The sequence below is a fragment of the Callithrix jacchus genome, chromosome 14 (assembly GCF_049354715.1).
Source record: "Callithrix jacchus isolate 240 chromosome 14, calJac240_pri, whole genome shotgun sequence".
NCBI lineage: Eukaryota > Metazoa > Chordata > Mammalia > Primates > Cebidae > Callithrix > Callithrix jacchus.
Genome location: NC_133515.1, coordinates 41646356 through 41668838, shown reverse-complemented (window position 1 = coordinate 41668838; position 22483 = coordinate 41646356). Strand labels below are relative to the sequence as shown.

Below are 22483 nucleotides of genomic sequence, written 5' to 3'. Positions count from 1 at the left end.
ATATTAGACAGATCAATGTGACAGAAAATTAACAAGGATATCCAGGACTTAAACTCAGTCCTGGACCAAGAGGACCTAATAGATATCTTCAGAACTCTCCACCCCAAATTAACAGAATATACATTCTTCTTAGCACCACACAGCACTTATTCCAAAATTGACCACATAACTGGAAGTAAAACACTCCTCAGTAAATGCAAAAGAATGGAAATCATAACAAACAATCTCTCAGACCACAGTGCAATCAAATTAGAACTCAGGATTGAGAACCTCACTCAAAACTGCACAACTACATGGAAATTGAACAATCTGCTCCTGAATGACTACTGGGTAAATAACAAAATTAAGGCAGAAATGAAGTTGTTCTTTAAAACCAATGAGAACAAAGACACAACGTACCAGAATCTCTGGGACACATTTAAAGCAGTATGTAGAGGGAAATTTATAGCACTAAATGCCTACAAGAGAAAGCAGGAAAGATCTAAAATTGACACCCTAACATCACAATGAAAAGAACTAGAGAAGCAAGAGCAAACAAATTCAAAAGCTAGCAGAACACAAGAAATAAGATCAGAGCAGAACTGAAGGAGATACAGACACGAAAAACTCTTCAAAAAAAAAAAAAAAAATCAATGAATCCAGGAGCTGATTTTCTGAACAGATCAATAAAATAGACCATGAGCCAGATTAATAAAGAAGAAAAGAGAGACGAATCAAATAGATGCAATAAAAAATGATAAATGGAATATCACCATCAATCCCACGGAAATACAAACTACCATCAGATTACTACAAACACCTCTATGCAAATAAACCATTAAATCTAGAAAAAATGGATAAATTCCTGGATACTTACACCCTCCTAACACTAAACCAGGAAGAAGTCAAATCCCTGAATAGACCAATAACAATTTCTGAAGTTGAGGCAGTAATTAATAGCCTCCCAACCAAAAAAAGTCCAGGAACAGATGGATTCACAACCAAATTCTACCAGAGGTACAAAGAGGAGCTGGTACCATTCCTTCTGAAAATATTCCACACAAGAGAAAAAGAGGGACTCCTTCCTAACCCATTTTATGAGGCCAGCTTCATCCTAATACCAAAACCTGGCAGAGACACAACAGAAAAGGAAAATTTCAGGCCAATATCCCTGATGAACATCAGTGAGAAAATCCTCAATAAAATACTGGCAAACTGAATCCAGCAGCCCATCAAAAAGTTTATCCACTACAATCCAGTTAGCTTCATCCCTGGGATGCAAGGCTGGTTCTACATACACAAATCTATAAGTGTAATCCATCACCTAAACAGAACCAATGACAAAAACCACGATTATCTCCATAGACGCAGAAAGGCCTTTGACAAAATTCAACAGCTCTTCATGCTAAAAACACTCAATAAACTAGGTATTAATGGAACATATCACAAAAAAGTAAGAGCTATTTATGACAAACCCACAGCCAATATCATAATGAATGGCCAAAAACTGGGAGCATTCCTTTTGAAAACTGGCACAAGACAAGGATGCCCTCCCTCACCACTCCTATTTGACACAGTATTGGAAGTTCTGGCCAGGGCGATCAGGCAAGAGAAAGAAAGAAAGGGTATTCAATTAGAAAAACAGGAAGTCAAATTGTCTCTCTTTGCAGATGACATGATTATATATTTAGAAGATCCCACTGTCTCAGCCCCAAATCTCCTTAAGCTGATAAGCAACTTCAGCAAAGTCGCAGGATACAAAATCAACGTGCAAAAAATAACAAGCATTCTTATACAAAAATAACAGACAGAGAGCCAAATCATCAGTGAACTCCCCATTCACAAATGCTACAAAGAGAATAAAATACTACAAATACAACTTAAGAGGAAGGTAGAACCTCTTCAAGGAGAACTAAAAACCTCTGCTCAAGGAAATTAGAGATGACAAAAGCAAATGGAAAAACATTCCATGCTCGTGGATATGAAAAATCAATATCATGTATATGGCCATAGTGCTCAAAGAAATTTATAGATTTAATCCTCTCCCATCAAGCTACCGTTGACTTTCTTCACAAAATTGGGGAAAAAAAACACCTTAAATTTCATATGAAACCAAAAAAGAGCCTGCATAGCCAAAACAATCCTAAGCAAAAAGAACAAAGCTGGAGGCATCACACTACCTGACTTCAAACTATACTATAAGGCTACAGTAACAAAAACAGCATGTTACTAGTACAAAAACGGATATATAGACCAATGAAACAGATCAGAGGCTTCAGAAATAATACCACACATCTACAACCATCAGATCTTTGGCAAACCATATGATCTTTTACAGGAAATGAGAAAATGTAAAATGAAAGTGATTGTGCAGCAGGTGAACAACTTATTCCCAAATAACTAAGGAGTTAGATAAGTTCCTTGTACCATACTGATACCTTTTCTATAACTTTGTGATTGTTCCCCTTCCCAAAAAAATCCCAAAAAAGATCTATAGGAAAAACAGAAAATACACAAACATAACTAGAGATACACGCTGTTTTCAAATGCTGATTAAACAAGCTGAATTAAAAATTCAGTAAAGATGACAATTTCAACAATACAGTTGATCAACTGGACCAATGTAATTCAATTAACATGATACAACATATCAACAGAATGAAGGGCAAAAACCACATGATCATTTCAATTGATGCTGAAAAAACATTTCTTAAAATTCAACATCTCTTTGTGATAAAAACCTTCAAAAAACTGGGTAAAGAGAACACATACCTCAACATAGTAAAAGCCATATACAACAGACCCACAGCTAGTATCACACTGAATGGGGAAGAAACCAAAAGCCTTTCCTCAAAGATGTGGAAGATGACAAAGATGTCTACTTTCAACGCTCTTATTCCACAATGTACTGGAAGTCCTAGCAAGAACAATCAGACAAGAGAAAGATAGAAAGGGCTTCCAAATTGGAAAGGAAGAAGTCAAATTATCCTTGTTTGCAGATGATACAATCTTTTTGAAAAAACCTAGAGCCTCCTCACAAAAAACTATTTCAATCGATAAATTTGGTAAAGTTGCAGGATACAAAATCAACATACAAAAATCAGTTTGCATTTCTATATGTCAACAGTGAATAACAAGAAAAATAATTTAAAAAGTAATCCCATTTACAATAGCCACACATAAAATCAAATACCCAGCAATTAACCAAAAAAGTGAAAGATTTCTATAAAGGAAACTATAAAACACTGTTGAAAGAAATTGAAGAGGACACCAAAAAAAATGGTAAAATATTCCATGTTCATGAATTAGAAAGATAAATATTGTTTAAATGTCCATACAACCCAAAGCAATTGGGTACTCCATTGAATATGTATTCAATGCAATCTCTATTAAAATACCAATGACATTCTTCAAAGAAATAAAAAAATCCTAAAATTTATACGGAACCACAAAAGACCCAGAACAGCCAAAGTTATCCTAAGCAAAAACAATAAAACTGGAAGAATCACAATACCTGACTTCAAATTATACAACAATGCTATACTAACCAAAACATCATGGTACTTACTAGCTTAAAAACAGACATATAAATCAATGAAACAGAACAGAGAACTGAAAAACAAATCCACACACCTAGAGTGAACTCATTTTTGACAAAGATGCCAAAAACATACACCAGGGAAAGACAGTCTCTTCAATAAATGGCACTGGGAAAACTGGATATCCACATGCAGAAGAATGAAGCCAGACCTCTATCTTTCGCCATATACAAAAATCAAATCAAAATGGACTAAAAACCGAAATCTAAGACCTCAAACCATGAAACTACTACAAAAAACACAGGGGAAAATTTTTAGGATACTGGTCTGGTCAAAAATTTCTTGAGCAATATGCCACAAGCACAGGCAACCAAAGCAAAAATGGACAAATGGGATCACATCAAATTAAAAAGCGTCTTTACAACAAAGGATATAAACAATAAAGTGAAGAGACAACCCACTGAATGGGAGAAAATATCTGCAAACTACCCATCTCACAAGGGATTAATAACCAGAATATATAAAGAGTTCAAACAACTCAACAGGAAAAAAAATGTAATAATCTGATCAAAACACTAAAACTAAAAACTACAATGAGGTATCACCTCACCCCAGTTAAAATGTCTTACATATCCAACTGATAGGCAATAACAAATGCTGGCGAAGATGTGGAAAACAGGGAACCTTTGTATACTGTTGCTGGGAATGTAAATTAGTGCAATCATTAAGGAGAACAGATTGGAGAGTCCTTTAAAAAACTAAAAACTGAGTTACCATATGATCTAGTAATCCCACAGTTGCATATATACCCAAAAAAAAGGAAATCAGTATATGGAAGACTACCCAAAAGCAATCTGCAGATTCAGTGCAATCCCATGTTTGCTGCAGCACTGTTTATGGTAAGCAAGATTTGGAAGCAATCTATGTGTCCATCAACAGATGAACAGATAAGAAAATATGGTACATATACACAGTGGAGTACTATTCAGACATAGAAAAAGATGAGATCCAGTCATTTACAACAATATGGACAGAGCTGGAGATCATTATGTTAAATGGAATAAGCCAGGCACAAAAAGATAAATGTTGCATGTTCTCACTTATTTGTGGGATCTAAAAATCCGAACAATTGAACTCATGGAATCAGAGAGTAGAAGGATGGTTACCAGAGGCTAGGAAGGATAGTTAGGGATTTGGGAAGAGACTGGGATAGTTAATGGGTACAAAAAAAAAAAAATAGAATGAATAAGAACTATCATATGATAACACAACAGGGTAATGATAGTCAATAATAACTACATTTTAAAATAACTTGGAGAGTGTAATTGGATTGTTTGCAACTCAATGAATAAATGCTTGAGGGGATAGATACCCTATTCTTCATGATGTGCTTATTTCACACTGCACACCTGTATCAAAACATCTCATGTACCCCATAAACATATACACCTACTACGTACCCACGAAAATTAAAAAGAAATTTCTACAGCCACCCTAATCTTTAGCAATCACCACCCAGAGCAGTTAATAGCCACCCACATCAAGATAAGACCACCACCAGCAACAAGTAACTCACTGAAGGTTCAAATGATTGTTAGCATTTTTAGGCAGTAAGAATTTTTAAATTAAGGTATGTACTTTTTTTAGACATAACGCTATTATATACTTAAGAGTACAGTATAGTGTAAACATAACTTGTATATGCACTGGGAAACCAAAAAATTCATGTGACCTGCTTTATTGAAGTGGTCTGGAACTGAACCTGCAATATATCTGAGGTATACCTATAAACCTTTAGGCTTACAAAGCTCAGCAAATGCCTAACAAGATGTACCAAAGAAATCTATACCTTAAAAAAAAACACGACATTATATTAAAAAGACACATGCACACACTTTTGCAGAAGAACAATTTGCAACTGCAAAGACATAAAACCCTAAGTGCCCATCAACCAACAAGTAGATAAAGAAAATGTTGTATGTATACACCATGGAATACTACTTGGCCATAGAAAAGAATAAAATAACATCTTCTGTATCAACTTGGATGGAACTGGAGGCTAAGAGAAGTAACTCCGGAATGGAAAACCAAATATTGTATGTTGTCACTTATAAGTGGCAGCTAAACTATGAAGATGCAAAAGCATAAGAATGATATAACAGACTTTGGGGACTGAACAGGGAGGTTGAAGGGGACTGAGGGACAAAATACTACATATTGGGTAAAGTATATATACTACTTGGGTGATGGGTGCACTAAAATCTCAGAAATCACCACTAAAGTACTTATCCATGTAACCAAAAACCACCTTAACCTCAAAAACTACTGAAATAAGAAAAGTACTGCCAACTCAATCACATGATCCATTTAAAAATCAATTAACTGGACTTGATCAAAAGGAAAAACGTTTGTTCTTTGAAAGACTTTGTTAAGAGGACGAGAAGACAAGTCACATATTCTGAGAAGATATTTGCAAATAACATATACAGAAAAGACTCGTATCCAGAGTATATTAAGAACTCTCAAAATTCACCAATAAGAAGCAAACAACCCTATTTAAAAAGGTCTTCACCAAAAAGGATGGTAAATAAGCTCCTGAAAAGGTGTTCATAATAATTAACGATTATGGAAGGACATGCAAATTAAAACTATGTTGAAATACCACTGTACAACTATAAAAATGGCTAAAATATTTTAACAACTTACACATTGGTGAGGGTATGGAGTAACCAGAATGTTCACCCACTGCCAGTGGGAATGCAAAATGATACAGCCACTCTGAAAAACTAGTATTAGTTCAGCTCTAAATAATTCTTACAAATTTAAATATATACGTACACAATTCAGGAATCCTCTTCCTTAGTATTTACTGCAGAGAAACAAAAACCTGTATATAAATGTTTATAGCAGTTCTAATTTTAATGGCCCCAAATTAGAAACAATTCAAATATCCTTTAAGGAGTGAATGGATAAACTAATTGTGGTAATCTGTACAATGGAACTGTAATATAAAAGAGCAACAAAAAGGCACTACAAATACACACAAGATAGATGTGTCAAATACATTTTGCAAAGCAAAAAAGGTCAGGCCCAAAAGACTGTTACATATTTTATGATTCCATTTGTGTGACACTCTAGAGAGGCAAAACTCTAGGGAAAAAAACAGACCAGGGACTGCCAGGAGCAAGGGGTCAGGGGAAAGACTGTCTCTAAAGGAATGGCATGGGGGAATTTCCGGAATGATGGAACTGCTCATATGAAACTGTGGCAATGGACAGAACTGTAAAGCACAGAAAATGATGTTTAAAAGTATGTACTTTATATATATATATTTTTATTGCACTTTAAATATGTACATTTTTAAAAGTCAACCAGGATATGAAGCAAAGATGGAATGCAGAATGTGACTAATGAATCTAACTACATTATAAATGAATCATGGACTCACACTGAAGAGTATGGGGAAGGGAGATGCTGACTTAAACTTCAGCAAACAGCATATGGGTATGGGCTAGGAATTCTGAAACTGCTTTATTTATATCCTAGGGTAAATACAGATAATGAGAGTCAGTTATATCGCTATTAGAGACAGAAGTTACAAGAAAAGAAAGGGGAAAGGAAGAATCAACTCTGTAGCTCTGTACTGGAGTCAGAGGTATCAGTACGGACTCACGCTTTCACACACACACACACACACACACACACACAAAACATTAAAAGATACAGCTATGAATATACACATAAGTTATCATAGCTACTATATTTCTTAGCTTTACTCACTGAGAAAGGCTACACACAGTGACATCCCAGCACCAATAAACATGCCAGGTACTTACATCTTGCTTTCTAAATACTACTCTCCTTCCTCCCTTGAAAGAAAAGGTTTTTTTGGCTGGGCGTGGTAATCCCAGCATTTTAAGAGGCTGAGGAGGGCAGATCATTTGAGGTCAGGAGTTCAAACCACCCTGGCTAACATGGTGAAACCCCATCTCTACTAAAACTACAGAAAATTAGCTGGGTGTGGTGGCGCACACCTGTAATCCTAGCTTCTCAGAAGGCTGAGGCAGGAGAATCACTTGAACCCAGGAGTTGGAGGTTGCAGTAAGCTGAGATCACACCACTGAACTCCAGCCTGGGAGACAGAGCAAAACACTGCCTCAAAACAAAACAAAACTAAAACAGAGGGTTTTCTAATGAAACAGTTGATTCTGGGTCTGGGTCTGGTACAGAAACCAACCTGAAAGTGCTCTAAATAGCTAAAAGAAGAATTTGAGCAACAAAAAAGTAATAGTAATATATTATAAATGAATCACGTACTCATCCTTCATCATAAGTACATGATTCATTTATAATATATTTATAATCCAAAGGATGAAATAAACATTCATGAGTCTACATTAATATAAATAAATAACCTAGGGTGGAATAAATGAGGGAAGAACAATTCTCCTTACAGAAGAATTCCAATTAACAAATGTTGAAGAGATGAAAGACAAAGAAGAATTAAAACACCAGAGTAATAACTGCTATAGCCAAGATCCACTCATGAATGCTAAAATTATAGTCAATGGTTAAACAGGTTATTTGTGTAGTCTAACAAAATATCCCTCAAATGTTTAGTATCTCCAAATGAAAAACAGTAACTTTACGGTGGAGAATCCCTGTAGATACCACTTTAGCCAAGTAAGCAAGGTTAACATCACCAGTAATGTATATCAACATAATGTGTTCTCCGTTGTGACGTACTGAGAATGTATAACGCTGGTCTAAACTTGAAAAATCAAACAATGCTAAATTGAAGAAGCTTCTTAAAAATAACTAATTAGCACTCTTCAAAGTGTCATGGTAATGAAAGAAAAGGAAAGACTGGGAAACTGTCATAGATTGGAGGAGCCTAAGACAAGACAACTAAAATGCAAGATGGAATCGTGGGGTGGATCTGAAACAAAAAAAGGTTCATTTGTGGAAAAACCTGGTGAAATCAATATTAGACTATATAGTTGTATTTTATACCAAGAATAGTTTTTTATTTTGATGAATATTTTATGGTTATGATGTTATGGTAAGATAGTAACATACATGAAAGCTTCAGTAAAGGTTACACCAGCAAACTCTAAGATATCCCCCAATGATATCTACCTCCTGGTATTCAGGACCTTGTGTAACTCGCATCCCTTGGGTGAGAGCTGCAGACAGTGACTTATTTCTATTGAAGAGAATGCAGCAGAGGTGATGAGATGTCACACCCAAGGGTAGGCTACAAGAAGACTGTGGCTTTTGCCTTGGGCACCCTCTCCTGCCCCTCACTTCCTCACTAGGTGTCATATTATGAGTGCCTTACAGAAGCAAAAAGCCCATGTCTCTGGCCAAAGCCATGGCCATGTGTGAAAGCACATACTCTCAGGAAAGCCCTGTGACAGAACTTAAGACAGAAGTACCCAAAAGAGCTATATTTAGATTTTTGACCTACATACATTTTCAGATGTTTATTAAGTTGCTACATTTCAGGGTAACATAATACATAGCATTACATAATTAATACAGGAACTCTCTGTGCTATTTCTACCACTCATCTGTAAGTCTAAAATTATCTCAAAATGAAAACATTTAAATATCTTTTATACATATATACTTTATATTATATACATATATACTTTATAAGTATTTTATACATATATACTTATATATATGTTTTATGCATCTGTGCGTGTTTGTGTGTAGTTTGAATTATTTATGGACTGTGGAGTTCGACAAACCTAGGTTCAAATGTCACCTCCAATGCTCAATAGCCATGTGATCTTGGGCAAAACATTTTCTCTAAGTCTCAGGTTTTTAAAATCCAAAACTGAGATAATAATATCTATTTCTGATTATTACACTAAGTATAAAATAAGCATCCACTACAAATGTACATAATAAACAAATGGCATTATTGTTAGTTCATCTAATATACATGTATATATATTATGTATATAAACATATATACATTTATATATAGTATATACATTATATAATATATACCATATATTACATGTATACTACATATACATGTCTACAATGTGTACCATATATTATATATACATGTATGTACATGTTTATACACATGCATGTACATAATATATATACAGTATAAATAGTATATATACATGTATATTATATATGTATACTATATATACATGTATATACAGTGCATAGTATAAATACATATATACTAATATATATAGTATACATGTATATACCATAGATACATATATATGAATATAAACAAATATATATATTATATATATACTGTTAGATGAATAATGCCATTTGTTCAGAATGTACATTTGTAGTGGATGCTTACATCATTTTATACTTAGTGTAATAATATGTATAGTATGTATACATATTATATATCCATATATGTATATGGATAAATATATAATATATAAATACGTATATTTATATATTTATTTATAAATATATGTATCTTTATATATTTATACATTTATATATGTATATTTATATTATGTAGATAATATATGCTTTAGTACTATAATGTGTATATATACATTAATTAGTATATTTATCATGTATAATATATATTATATATACTATATACATATATACATAATATATATAATCTATAGATTATATAATTGTATATATAAAATTATATTTGGTTATAATTATATATTATAATATACTGTAATATATTTAAACATATAATTATATATACTATATTATATATTGTGTATATATTAGATATAATATACAGATTATATATTACATATATCATATATAATATATAGATTATATACATTATACATATACTAAATATATATACATATATAGTATATATAATATGTATACATATATAAATATATATGTGTAATCATGTATTATTTTCTTCTCATTCATAGCCTTATCTGATTTTTAAGGTATGCAGTTACAATAGTTTGGCATTTAACCTTTGAAGAGTTGGTCACAGCTATTTGAGAGGCTGAGGCAGGAGGATAGCTTGAACCCAGGGGGAGGAGGTTGCAGTGAACGGAGATCACACCCTGCACTCTGGCCTGGGTGAAAAAGTTAGACTCTGTCTCAAAGAAAAAAAATTTTTAAAGGTATCAGTACTGATCTCTATAGCACTCTACTATTTATAACATTGAAATCAGAGATTTACCTTGTTTTTTGCCCCAATCTACTATCTCAATCCCTAACTTTTAGAGCTGTAAGGCATTTTTCAGCATTCTACCCCTTTCCTTCTACATATGAGTGCCCAAGATATTAAATAAGTTGTCCAGCATTGTGGCTGGAAGAGGAGTTGGAAGTAGGGGTCAAATTCTAGGACAGAGTATTGTGCAGGGGAACAAGACCTTGCTCTGATTAAACAGACTGCATTTGAATGCCTTTTCTCCTACCTACAAACAATATCTTTTGGCACAAGTAGCAGTTAGTATCTCCATTTCCCAGTAGGAAAATAGAGATCTCATCACCTGCTTAATAGGATCATCATGAGAAGTAAGACAGCAAATATAAGTTCCTCATTGCCATGACTCACTGCCATGACTACTACCACATGTGGATGATGAATAAACATTTCTCTCTTCCTCCTTTCCAAGCCCAGTGCTCTCTACTGTGGTATGATGCCTCTTCAACTATAAGGTAACATATTAAACATACAGGTAGTTCTGTTTCACCATACTGTAAAAGGCTCATTAAAGTCAAACTGAATTAGTGGCAAAGAGCTAAAATTAGGCTGAATAATATAAATCTAATGGACTTATCCCTGAATTGGGTTTCCTTTCCTACAATACACTATGGGGCATCATATCAGGGAGCACATTATGTTGTTTTACTGGTGATGCTAATCATCATTTGACTAGAGTGCTATCTGCCAGGATTTTCCACTGCAAAGCTACTTTCTTTGTAAATGCTAAATATTTGAAGGAAGTCATGAAATGGAACCCAGAGCTGGAGAAGAGAGAATGAGAGAGAGGGGACGAGAGAGGAAGAGAGCGAGTGAGCAAGCCCCCACATACATGTGTATAACCTCCAAAGGAGACCTTCAGCATATGTCCAACACAGTAAATAAGAAGCTAGTAATTATATCATCGGATGATCAAAGATTTTTGCAAAGTCATTCAATTTTTTAAAACACTTGATGTCAAGTCTTGCCAAAAACCCTCTGAAAGTATAAACGTGTTACTGTCATACGTTCTCTTTTACTTAACATATTTAATCCTTGAAAGACTTCTAGTAATTAGTCAGACACAACCTCCACTCAGAGAAATCACACAGCCTTTCCTACAAGAACCAATATCTGCTTAAGTATTTGAAACCCTTTATCATGAAGTCCATCCAGCTTGCTTTTTATCACAATGAGACTCACCGATCTGCAGATACCGGAGTCCCCTCTGGATTGGAATGTCCTTCGAAATCTGAAATGTTCACTTCTATTTGCCTTGAGGTTACTATCTGGCTATTTTGAGAAGGTATGGTTTTCAAGTCCTGAGTAATAGTGTTACTGTCTGGAAGAGAAGGCTGTATGACTTGGAAATCCAGTGAAGATTTAGGTCCTAGAAAACCTAAAGATTCTTGATCCTGTGCTACAGGTTTACTAGTCAGTAATTTGGAGATTGGTTCCAGTGATCTCGAAGATATAGTAGGTAAGTCAAAATTTAACTCACTATTTATCCTTGCTTTAGAAGCAGCATCCAATGAATAAAATCTTTTATCTAAAGTTCCACTATCCAACTTGGAAGAAGTCTTGGGACAAAGAGTTATACGAACACAAGAAAGTGCTTTTCTATTTGAAGGAGTAGATGCAGATGTTGGTAATCTATAGTGATTTGGGTCTGACTGGGAGACGTTATTGAACTTGGCTTCAACATTTATAGTAGAAATGTGTGACTTAGGCTTATGTTGATTATTCTTTTCTACTATACAATCCTGACCTTGAGGAAGGGGGGAATGGTGTTTTCTCATTTGGTCATCTACGCCTGGCGTTTTGCTTTGACATTGTTCCAGAGAAATGGGAGAAGGAAGGTCGGAAGCTACAGAATCGTGACCTTGAGGAAGGGGAGAATGTTTTTCTCTCATTTGATGATCTACCCGTGGAACTTCGCATTGTTCAAAGAGTTCTCGTTGTTCAAGAAAAATGCAAGAAGGAAGGTCTGGAGCTATGTAATCCTGATGTTGAGGAGAGGTAGAGTGGTGTTTCCTCACATGGTGATCTGCACGTGGGGCTTTGCTTTGTTCAAAGAGCTCTCGTTGTTCAAGAAAAATGCAAGAAGGAAGATCTGGAGTTATAGTTATATTCTTCTCTTTTACTCCTAGTCTGGAACTCGATCTGCTTACTCCTAGGGTGGAACTTGGTCTGCCCCTGCTAATAAGGGTATGGTTATCAGAAATTTGAATTTCCTTGACATTGCTAGAATCTGCAGTGGTACTGGGCTCACAATGACTGCCTGTAAAATATGATCTTTCTAAAGGTTTTTCTTCTTGAAGAGAATGCTCAAAATCAACAGATAATTTTTGGCTTTGCCTTCTACATTCTGCTAAAATAGTCACTTCTTTATCTGGTGATTTACTATGCATTTTAAATGATGAAGGGGAAGAGGTTTTCTGCTTAAGATCTCTAGGAGGATTTTGGTCTTCAGTGAAATGAGAATTAAATATCCCAACAGATGCTCCAGTACACTGGCTACCTTCAGTGACACCAACAGAGGAATCAGAAATGTCTTTAGAATGTCGGTGAGATGAAAAAGTAATGGAGGTAGTAATATTTTTCATGGGTTCTGGGGATGGCATTTGTGATGAAGAATGAAAATTCACTTCTTTAGGTGGCACAAAAGCAGGTTCTACTAATTCTGAAAGCCAAGGGTCCATCTTTTCATGGAATGGCATTTGAAGACCTTTGCTGATTTTGAATTCATCAGGTATAAAGTTTTGAAATGGGGAATCACTTTTTAACTGCAAGGAATTCCAAACTTTGAAATGGGAGTTGTTCTGGTCTAAGGATGCAGAAAGGTTGACGTGCCTGGCTCTGCATGATGATGGGCTCTGCCGTCCTCTGGTCATTTCTGAGGGTTCAGTAGATCTGGAAACACAAGGGTGGCTATCTAGTTGTGGCTGTTCAGAACTTAGAGTCCGGAAACATCCTTTTTCATGGCACTGAATAATAATATGACTACATACAGCTTCTGGCTTGCATCCCATTCCCTGTGGACTCTGTAAACCCTAGAAGATATAAACAAACAGGTTCTTACTTGAAGCAGTCCAAGTAGTTATATACAAGTCAGTTTTATACTCATGCTAAGATTGGACCATGAAGGTCATGTCACTCCTTTATAATATAAAGGCCAAAGAGTACAGCAAGAAAAAAGACAGGTAACTACAGAATAAAATCGCTCACAATGATTAAGACCACTCAGAGAGTTCTTCTAAAAATTTTCCACAAAGTAAACACCAAAGATTACTATTGTCCACCAGTAAATATTCCCATCTTTAATAACAGAAACCCCTTATTCAAATTTTGGCAGGCTACATAGCCACCAAATGGGGGACATTTCCTGTTTCTTCTGCAGCTACTTGTGACCACATGACTAGGTTGAGGCCAATGGGATACGAACAAAAGCATCAAGTACAACTTCTGCTTCCTGTCCTTAAAATCAAATTCTTGACCTGCATGTTCCCCCAATATCACCACCACTATCATCACTATTTTTCTCACCTACTGAAAATAAGAATGTATGGAACAACCTTGGAAGTCATGCATAAGGACAGCTTAGTTTTCCAGCCAGCTTGGGTCCCTGGATGACACAAAGGGCAGAGCTCACTTTCCTAACGTGAACAATGACATGAAAAAGTAAAATTCTACCTTATTTGAGCCACTGTATGTTTGGCTATTACAGAAGCTTGACCTAGATCCTAATATTTTACCCCTAAGAATAAGGAGGAAAAAAAACAAGATCTTGTTTCCTGGGGCATAGGACCAGTACTCAAAGCTACCATACATTTAACATTTTTTGAGGTTTCTATGTTTTACCTAAAAAGTCATTATAAGTTGACATTCTATTTGATGATAAGCGACATCTGATTTCAGATAAAAATATTTTAAATTATGCTGCATCTCCCCAAGTGACTGAGTAGATGTGCTTTTGATGGCAGTGGCATCCCATCTTGAGTGGCTGCTGCCATAATGCCAGCTATACTGGGAGAGGAGCAGCTGGGGATGCTTGCTCTACTGAGCTGGTGGGAGCAGGGAACAGGCAGCAGCCCCACTCCCTTCTGGGTTGGAGGGGTGGGAGCCCCACCCTCATAGGCACAGCTGCAGCCACCCAGACACAACTGTGGACCAAGGCACCCTTGTGCACTCGGGGACCTGGAAACTCCCCCTGCCCCTACAAGCTCAGAAGTGCCTGCTCCCACTGCCTGGCCTCTCCCCACTCCTGGTCCCTGCTCCAATTTCAGAGCAAAGTTGAGGCTGAGCCCAGGCACAGTCGTGACCCAGCCAGGTGTGCACATAGTTTGGGCAGCACTGACATGCCAGCCCCTGTCACCTCCACCTCCTGCAGACACCGGGCACAAACAAGCACAGGAGGGAAGTTGCAGGGGGCAGGAGGACTGAGGACAGCTCACAATGGGTCTGCAGGTACCCCTTGACATGAACAGCCTGGGCACCACAGGCACCACAGATGGCAGAGTGATGGCAGACGGGCTCCTGGGCAGGTCACTGGTGAAGCCCTACCTTTAAGCCAGGGATGGCTTGAAGGGCTGCCAGTTCCGAGGACAGGAGTGAGAACTTATGGTTCTTTTTATGGGTCTGCCCATGGACCAATTGGCATGTACCTCCTCCCCTCTAAAGCCCATGAAAACCAAGGACTCAGGACAATCCAAGAAGGCTGAAAAGGAACAGCTCTGGATTGCAGTTCCCAGTGAAAACGCAGAGGGCGAGTGATCACCACATTTCCAAATGAATTTTTACTGCCCATAGACCAGGAGATACCTGGGCAAAAAAAACACCATTAGTCTCCAGTGCGTCTGTTTGAGCTGGCACGGTGGGTCTCCACACAAAAACTCACGCAAATCTGGGCACCGTTTCAACTGGCAACTGGAACACCTGGGAGACAGAGTCGCCCATTCAACTGGAAAAAAAATTGGGGGGCTGAAGCAGGGAGCCAGGTGATCTGGCTTGGCTGTCCCACCCCCACAAAGACCAGCAATCTGAAATGCTCTGGATTGAGAGTTTCACAGCAAGCACAGCTGGACCCAAACGGTCCAGCTCTGTGGGGGGAAGGGTGCCCGCCACTACTGAGGCAGTCGACCACTACCGAGGCAGTCCACCATTACAGAGACAGTCTGCCATTACTGACACACACCGCCATTACCAAGGATGTTCTAACTATATCCCTATAAACAAAACTGCAAGGAAGTTCACACAGCAGTTGGGCAGAACCCACGACAGCTCAGCAACACATCTGCTGGCAGACTGTGACTAGACTACCTCCTCGCTGCTGGGCAGGGCATCTCTGAAAAAAGGAAAAAGCACAACAGGAACTTATAAATAAAGCCTCACCTTCCCAGGACAGAGCACCTGGGAAAAAAAGGCAGTTATGAGTTCCACTGCAGCAGACTTAAACCTACCTGCCCAGCAGCTCTGAACAGAACAACAGAGCTCACAGCTCAGCACTTGAGCTCCTATAAGGAACAGACTGTCTCCTCAAGCAGCTCCCCAAACCCCGTATATCCAGAGAGACTTCATAAAGGAGACCTCAGGCTGATATCTGGTGGGTATCCTTCTGGGACAAAGATAACAGAAGAAGAAACTGGCAGCAACTCTTACTATTCTGCAGCCGCTGCAGGTGATCCCTAGGAAAGCAGAATGTGGAGTGGACCTCCAGCAGTCCTACAGCAGAGGGGTCTGACTGTTAGAAGGAAAACTAAGAAACAGAAAGAAATAACTTCATCATCAACAAAAAGGGTGTCCAGAGACCCCATCTGAAAGCCATCAACTACAAAGACCACAGGTCGATAAATTCACAAAGATGGTAAGAAACTGGTGCAAAAAGAATGAAAACAACCAAAACCAGAATGCCTCTCCTTCTCCAGGGGATCACAACTCCTCACCAGGAAGGGAACAAGGCTGGATGCAGAATGACGATGATGAATTGACAGAAAAAGGCTTCAGAAGGTGGGTAATACCAAACTTCTCTGAACTAAAAAAACACGTCCTAACCCAATGCAAAGAAATTAAGAACCTTGAAGAAAAAATTTGACAAAATGCTAATAAAATTAACAATGCAGAGAGGAATATAAATGAATTGATGGAGCTGAAAAACACAACATGACAATTTCACGAAGTATACACAAGTTTCAAGAAGCAAACCGACCAAGCAGAAGAGAGGATATGAGAGACTGAAGATCAACTCAATGAAATAAAACAAGAAGGCAAGATTAGAGAAAAAAGAGTAAAAACAAATGAACAAAGCCGCCAAGAAATATGGTATTAGATGAAAAGACCTAATCTACATTTGATAGGTGTACCTGAATGTGATGGAGAGAATGAATCCAAGCTAGAAAATACTCTTCAGAATATTATCCAGGAGAACTTCCCCAACCTAGCAAGGCAGGCCAATATTTAAGTCCAGGAAATAACAGAGAATACCACAAAGATATTCCTCAAGAAGGGCAACCCCAAGGCACATAATCATCAGATTCACCAGGGTTGAAATGAAGGAGAAAACACTAAGGGCAGCCAGAGAGAAAGGTCAGGTTACCCACAAAGGGAAGCCCATCAGACTCACAGCAGACCTCTCATCAGAAACCCTTCAAGCCAGAAGAGAATGGGAGTCAATATTCAACATCCTTAAAGAAAAGAACTTTCAACCTAGAATTTCATATCCAGCCAAACTAAGCTTTATAAGTGAAGGAGAAATAAAATTCTTAACAAACAAGCAATTGCTCAGAGATTTCCTCACCACCAGGCCTGCTTTACAAGAGCTCCTGAAAGAAGCACTAAACATAGAAGGGAACAACCAGTACCAGGCACTCCAAAAACGTACCAAATGGTAAAGAGCATCGACACAATGAAGAAACTGCACCAACTAACAGGCAAGACAACCAGCTAGCATCAAAATGGCAGGATCAAATTCACATATAACAATATTAACCTTAAATGTAAATGGGCTAAATGCCTCAAACAAAAGACACAGAATGTCGAATTGGATAAAATGTCAAAACCCATTAGTGTGCTGCATTCAGGAAACCCATCTCACATGCAAGGATACACATAGGCTCAAAATAAAGGATGGAGAAAGATTTACCAAGCAAATGGAGGGGAAAAAAAAAAGCGGGAGTTGCAATCCTAGTCTCTGATAAAATGGACTTTAAACCAACAAAGATCAAAAGAAACAAAGATGGGCATTACATGTCAGTAAAAGGATCGACAAAACAAGAAGAGCTAATGATCCTAAATATATACGCATCCAATACAGGAGCACCTAGATAAACAAAGCAAGTTCTTAATAACCTACAAAGAGACTTAGACACCCACACAATAATAGCAGGAGACTAACACTCCGCTGTCAATATTCAGGCAATGAGACAGAAAATTAACAAGGATATCCAGAACTTGAACTTAGACCTGGACCAAGCAAACCTAACAGACATTTCCAGAACTCTCCACCCCAAATCCACAGAATACACATTCTTTTCAGCACCACATCACACGTACATAATCGGAAGTAAATCACTCTTCAGCAAATGCAAAAGAACTGAAATCATAACAGTCTCTCAGACCACAGTGCAATCAAATTGGAACTCAGAATTCAGAAACTAACTCAGAACTGCACGACTTCATGGAAACTGAAAAACTGGCTCTTGAATGTTGACTGGATAAACAATTAAATGAAGGCAGAAATAAAGATGTTCTTCAAAACAAAAGAGAACAAAGACACAACATACCAGAATCCTGGGACACATTTAAAGCAGTCTCTAGAGGAAAATTTATAGCAATAAATGCCCACATGAGAAGCAAGGAAAGATCTAAAATCGACACCTTATCATCAAAATTGAAAGAGCAAGAGGAGCAAGATAAAAAAACTCAAAAGCTAGCGGAAGACAAGAAATAACTAAGATCAGAGCAGAACTGAAGGAGAGAGAGACACAAAAAGCCCTTCAAAAAAATCAATAAATCCAGGAGCTGGCTTTTCGAAAAGATCAACAAAATAGACCACTAGCCAGATTAATAAAAAGAAAACAGAGAATAATCAAATGGATGCAATAAAAAACGATAAAGGAGATATCACCACAGATTGCACAGAAATACAAACCACCATCAGAGATTGCTACAAACAACTCTATGCACATAAACCAGTAAGCCTGGAAGAAATGGATGAATTCCTGGACACTTACACCCTCCCAAGCCTAAACCAGGAAGAAGTGGAAACCCTGAATAGACCAATAACAAGGAGGGAAGTTGAGCCAGCAATTAATGTCCTACCAACCAAAAAAACCCCAGATGGGTTCACAGCTGAATTCTACCAGACATACAAAGAGGGGCTGGTACCACTCCTTCTAGAACTATTCCAAACAATCCAAAAAAAGGGAATCCTTCCCCAATCATTTTATGAAACCAACATCATCCTGACACCAAAACCCGGCAGAGACTAAACAAGAAAAGAAAACTTCAGGCCAATATCCATGATGAACATAGATGCAAAAATCTTCAATAAAACACTGGCAAACCGATTGTAACAGCACATCAAAAACCTTATCCATCACAATCAAGTAAGCTTCATCCTGGGGATGCAAGGCTGGTTCAACATATGCAAGTCTATAAACATAATTCACCACATAAACAAAATCAAAGACAAAAAACACATGATTATCTCAATAGATGCAGAGAAGGCCTTCGACGAAATTCAACAGTGCTTTATGCTAAAAACTCAATAAACTAGGTATCAATGGAACGTATCGCAATATAACAAAAGCTATTTACAACAAACCCACAGCCAATATCATACTGAATGAGCAAAAAACTGGAAGCATTCCCTTTGAAATCTGGCACTAGACAAGAATGCCCTCTCTCACCACTCCTGTTCAATATAGTATTGGAAGTTCTAGCCAGAGAAATTGGGCAAGAAAAAGAAATAAAGGGTATTCACTTAGGAAAGCAAGAAGTCAAACTGTCTTTATTACAGACAGCATGATTGTATATTTAGAAGACACCACGGTCTCGGCCCAAAATCTCCTGAAACAGATAAGCAACTTCAGCAAAGTCTCAAGATACAAAATCAATGTGCAAAAATCACAAGCATTCCTATACACCAATAACAGACTTAAAGAGAGCCAAATCAAGAACGAACTGCCATTCACAATTGCTACAAAGAGAATAAAATACCTAGGAAGACAACTAACAAAGGAAGTAAAGGACCTCTTCAAGGAGAACTACCAACCACTGCTCAACGAAATAAGGGAGGACACAAACAGATGGAAAAACATTCCATGCTCATGGTTAAGAAGAATGAATATCATGAAAATGACCATACTGCCCAAAGTAATTTACAGATTCAACGCTATCCCCATGAAGCTACCAATGACCTTCTTCACAGAACTGGAAAAAAACACCTTAAACTTCATATGGAACCAAAAGTGAGATCACATAACCAAGTCAATTGTAAGCAAAAAGAACAAAGCTGGAGGCATCACACTACTTGACTTCAAACTATACTACAAGGCTACAGTAATCAAAACAGCATGGTACTGGTACCAAAACAGAGATATAGACCAATGGACCAGAACAGAGGCCTCGGAGGCAATGCTACACATCTACAACCATCTGATCTTTGACAAACCTCATAAAACCAAGCAATGGGGAAAGGATTCCTTGTTTAATAAATGGTGTTGGGAAAACTGGCTAGCCATGTGCAGAAAGCAGAAACTGGACCCCTTCCTGACACCTTACACTGAAATTAACTCCAGATGGATTCAAGACTTAAACATAAAACCTAACACCATAAAAGCCCTAGAAGAAAATTGAGGCAAAACCATTCAGGACAGAGGCATAGGCAAGGACTTCATGACCAAAACACCAAAAGCATTGGCAACAAAAGCCAAAATAGACAAATGGGGCCTAATTCAACTCCAGAGCTTCTGCACAGCAAAAGAAACAATCATTAGAGTGAACCGGCAACCAACAGAATGGGAAAAAATTTTTGCAATCTACCCATCTGACAAGACTTGTATCCAGAATCTACAAAGAACTAAAACTGATTTACAAGCAAAAAACAAAAAAGCCCATTCAAAAGTGGGCAAAGAATATGAACAGACACTTCTCAAAAGAAGACATATATGAGGCCAACAAACATATGAAAAAATGCTCATCATCACTGGTCATTAGAGAAATGCAAATCAAAACTACATTGAGATACCATCTCATGTCAGTTAGAATGGCGATCATTAAAAAATCTGGAGACAACAGATGCTGGAGAGGATGTGGAGAAATAGGAACACTTTTACAGTGTTGGTGGGAGTGTAAATTAGTTCAACCATTGTGGAAGACAGTGTGGCGATTCCTCAAGGACCTAGAAATAGAAATTCCATTTGACCCAGCAATCCCATTACTGGGTATACATCCAAAAGGATTATAAACCATTATATCATAAAGACATATGCATACATATAATCACTGTAGCACTGTTTACAATAGCAAAGACTTGTAACAAACCCAAATGCCCACTGATGATAGACTGGACAGGGAAAAATATGGCACATATACACCCTGGAATACTATGCAGCCATAAAAAACGATGAGTTCATGTCCTTTGTAGGGACATGGATGAACCTGGAAACCATCATTCTCAGCAAACTGACACAAGAACAGAAAATGAAACACTGCTTGCTCTCACTTATAGGCGGGTGTTGAAAAATGAGAACACATGGACACAGGGAGGGGAGCATCACACACTGAGGTCTGCTGGTGGGGGGACTCAGGGAGGGACAGATGCGGGTAGGGAGTTGGGGAGGGATAACATGGGGAGTAATGCCAGATATAGGTGATGGGGATGGAGGCAGCAAACTACATTGCCATGTATGTACCTATGCAACAATCCTGCATGTTCTTCACATGTACCCCAGAACCTACAGTGCAATAAAATAAAATATAAACAAACAAACAAAACAAACCACGGACGCAGTCAGACTTGTAGAGACAATGGAATGATCTGCCTGCAGATGGAGCTGCGCACTCTGGGTCTCCTCTCCACTGAAGGTTGCACAGGTGATGGGACAATCTGCATGCAGGTAGGAGCTACCCATTCTAGGTCTCCTCTCTGCTGAAGGCTGCACAGACAATGGGATGACCTGCCTGCATATATGAGCTACCCACTCTGAGTTCTCCTCTCCACTGAGGGCTGGACACTTGTAGGGATGACGTGCCTAGAGACAGGAACCACCCCTTTTGGATCTCCTGAAAACTGTTCTGACACTCAATGAAGCTCCTCTCCACCTTGCTCACCCTCTACTTGTCCACATACCTTTCTTCCTAGATGTAGGACAAGAACTCAGGACCCACCAAATGGTGGGACTAAAAGAGCTATAACACAAACAGGGCTGAAACATACCCCCTTCCCCACCTGCCATGTGGTAGGCAACAAGGAGAGAAGAGCTGCAGCCTTTCAGGAAGCCCAGACCTAGGGAGTCCTCGAGCCAGGACTATGACACCCTCTTGGGGTTTTGTGGTTTCTGGTGTCTCCAAGCTTCTGGGTGCCACCATGTTCCCCTTGCCCAGACATGGGTGCCCAGAGCAGAAGCTGCATGCAGTACATCTGGTCCCACCACAGCCTCATGTGGAGCCCACCAGTGCCAGCGCCTGGAGCTGCCTGCCCCACCACAGCAGTCAGGCTGTGTGCAGTGGCTAGATCCCACACTTGCTTGCCTACCCACCCCTCACCACTCCATGCCTGGCTCACACTTGGCAGGTG

General features: G+C 38.2%; 1 protein-coding gene across 13 annotated transcripts in view; it reads right to left on the bottom strand.

Moving 5' to 3' along the window:
• Window positions 1-22483, bottom strand: part of ALMS1 (ALMS1 centrosome and basal body associated protein) — a 225484-nt gene that overhangs the window by 114341 nt on the left and 88660 nt on the right. For all 13 annotated transcript variants that reach the window (XR_013526474.1, XR_004733517.3, XR_008476280.2 and 10 more), the window contains one exon: window positions 11890-13739. Coding sequence is in view for 8 of the 13 variants with exons in the window: in XM_035272302.3 (XP_035128193.3) it covers window positions 11890-13739 (1850 nt within the window). In the remaining 5 variants the exon portion in view is untranslated. The remainder of the gene's footprint in view (window positions 1-11889; window positions 13740-22483) is intronic.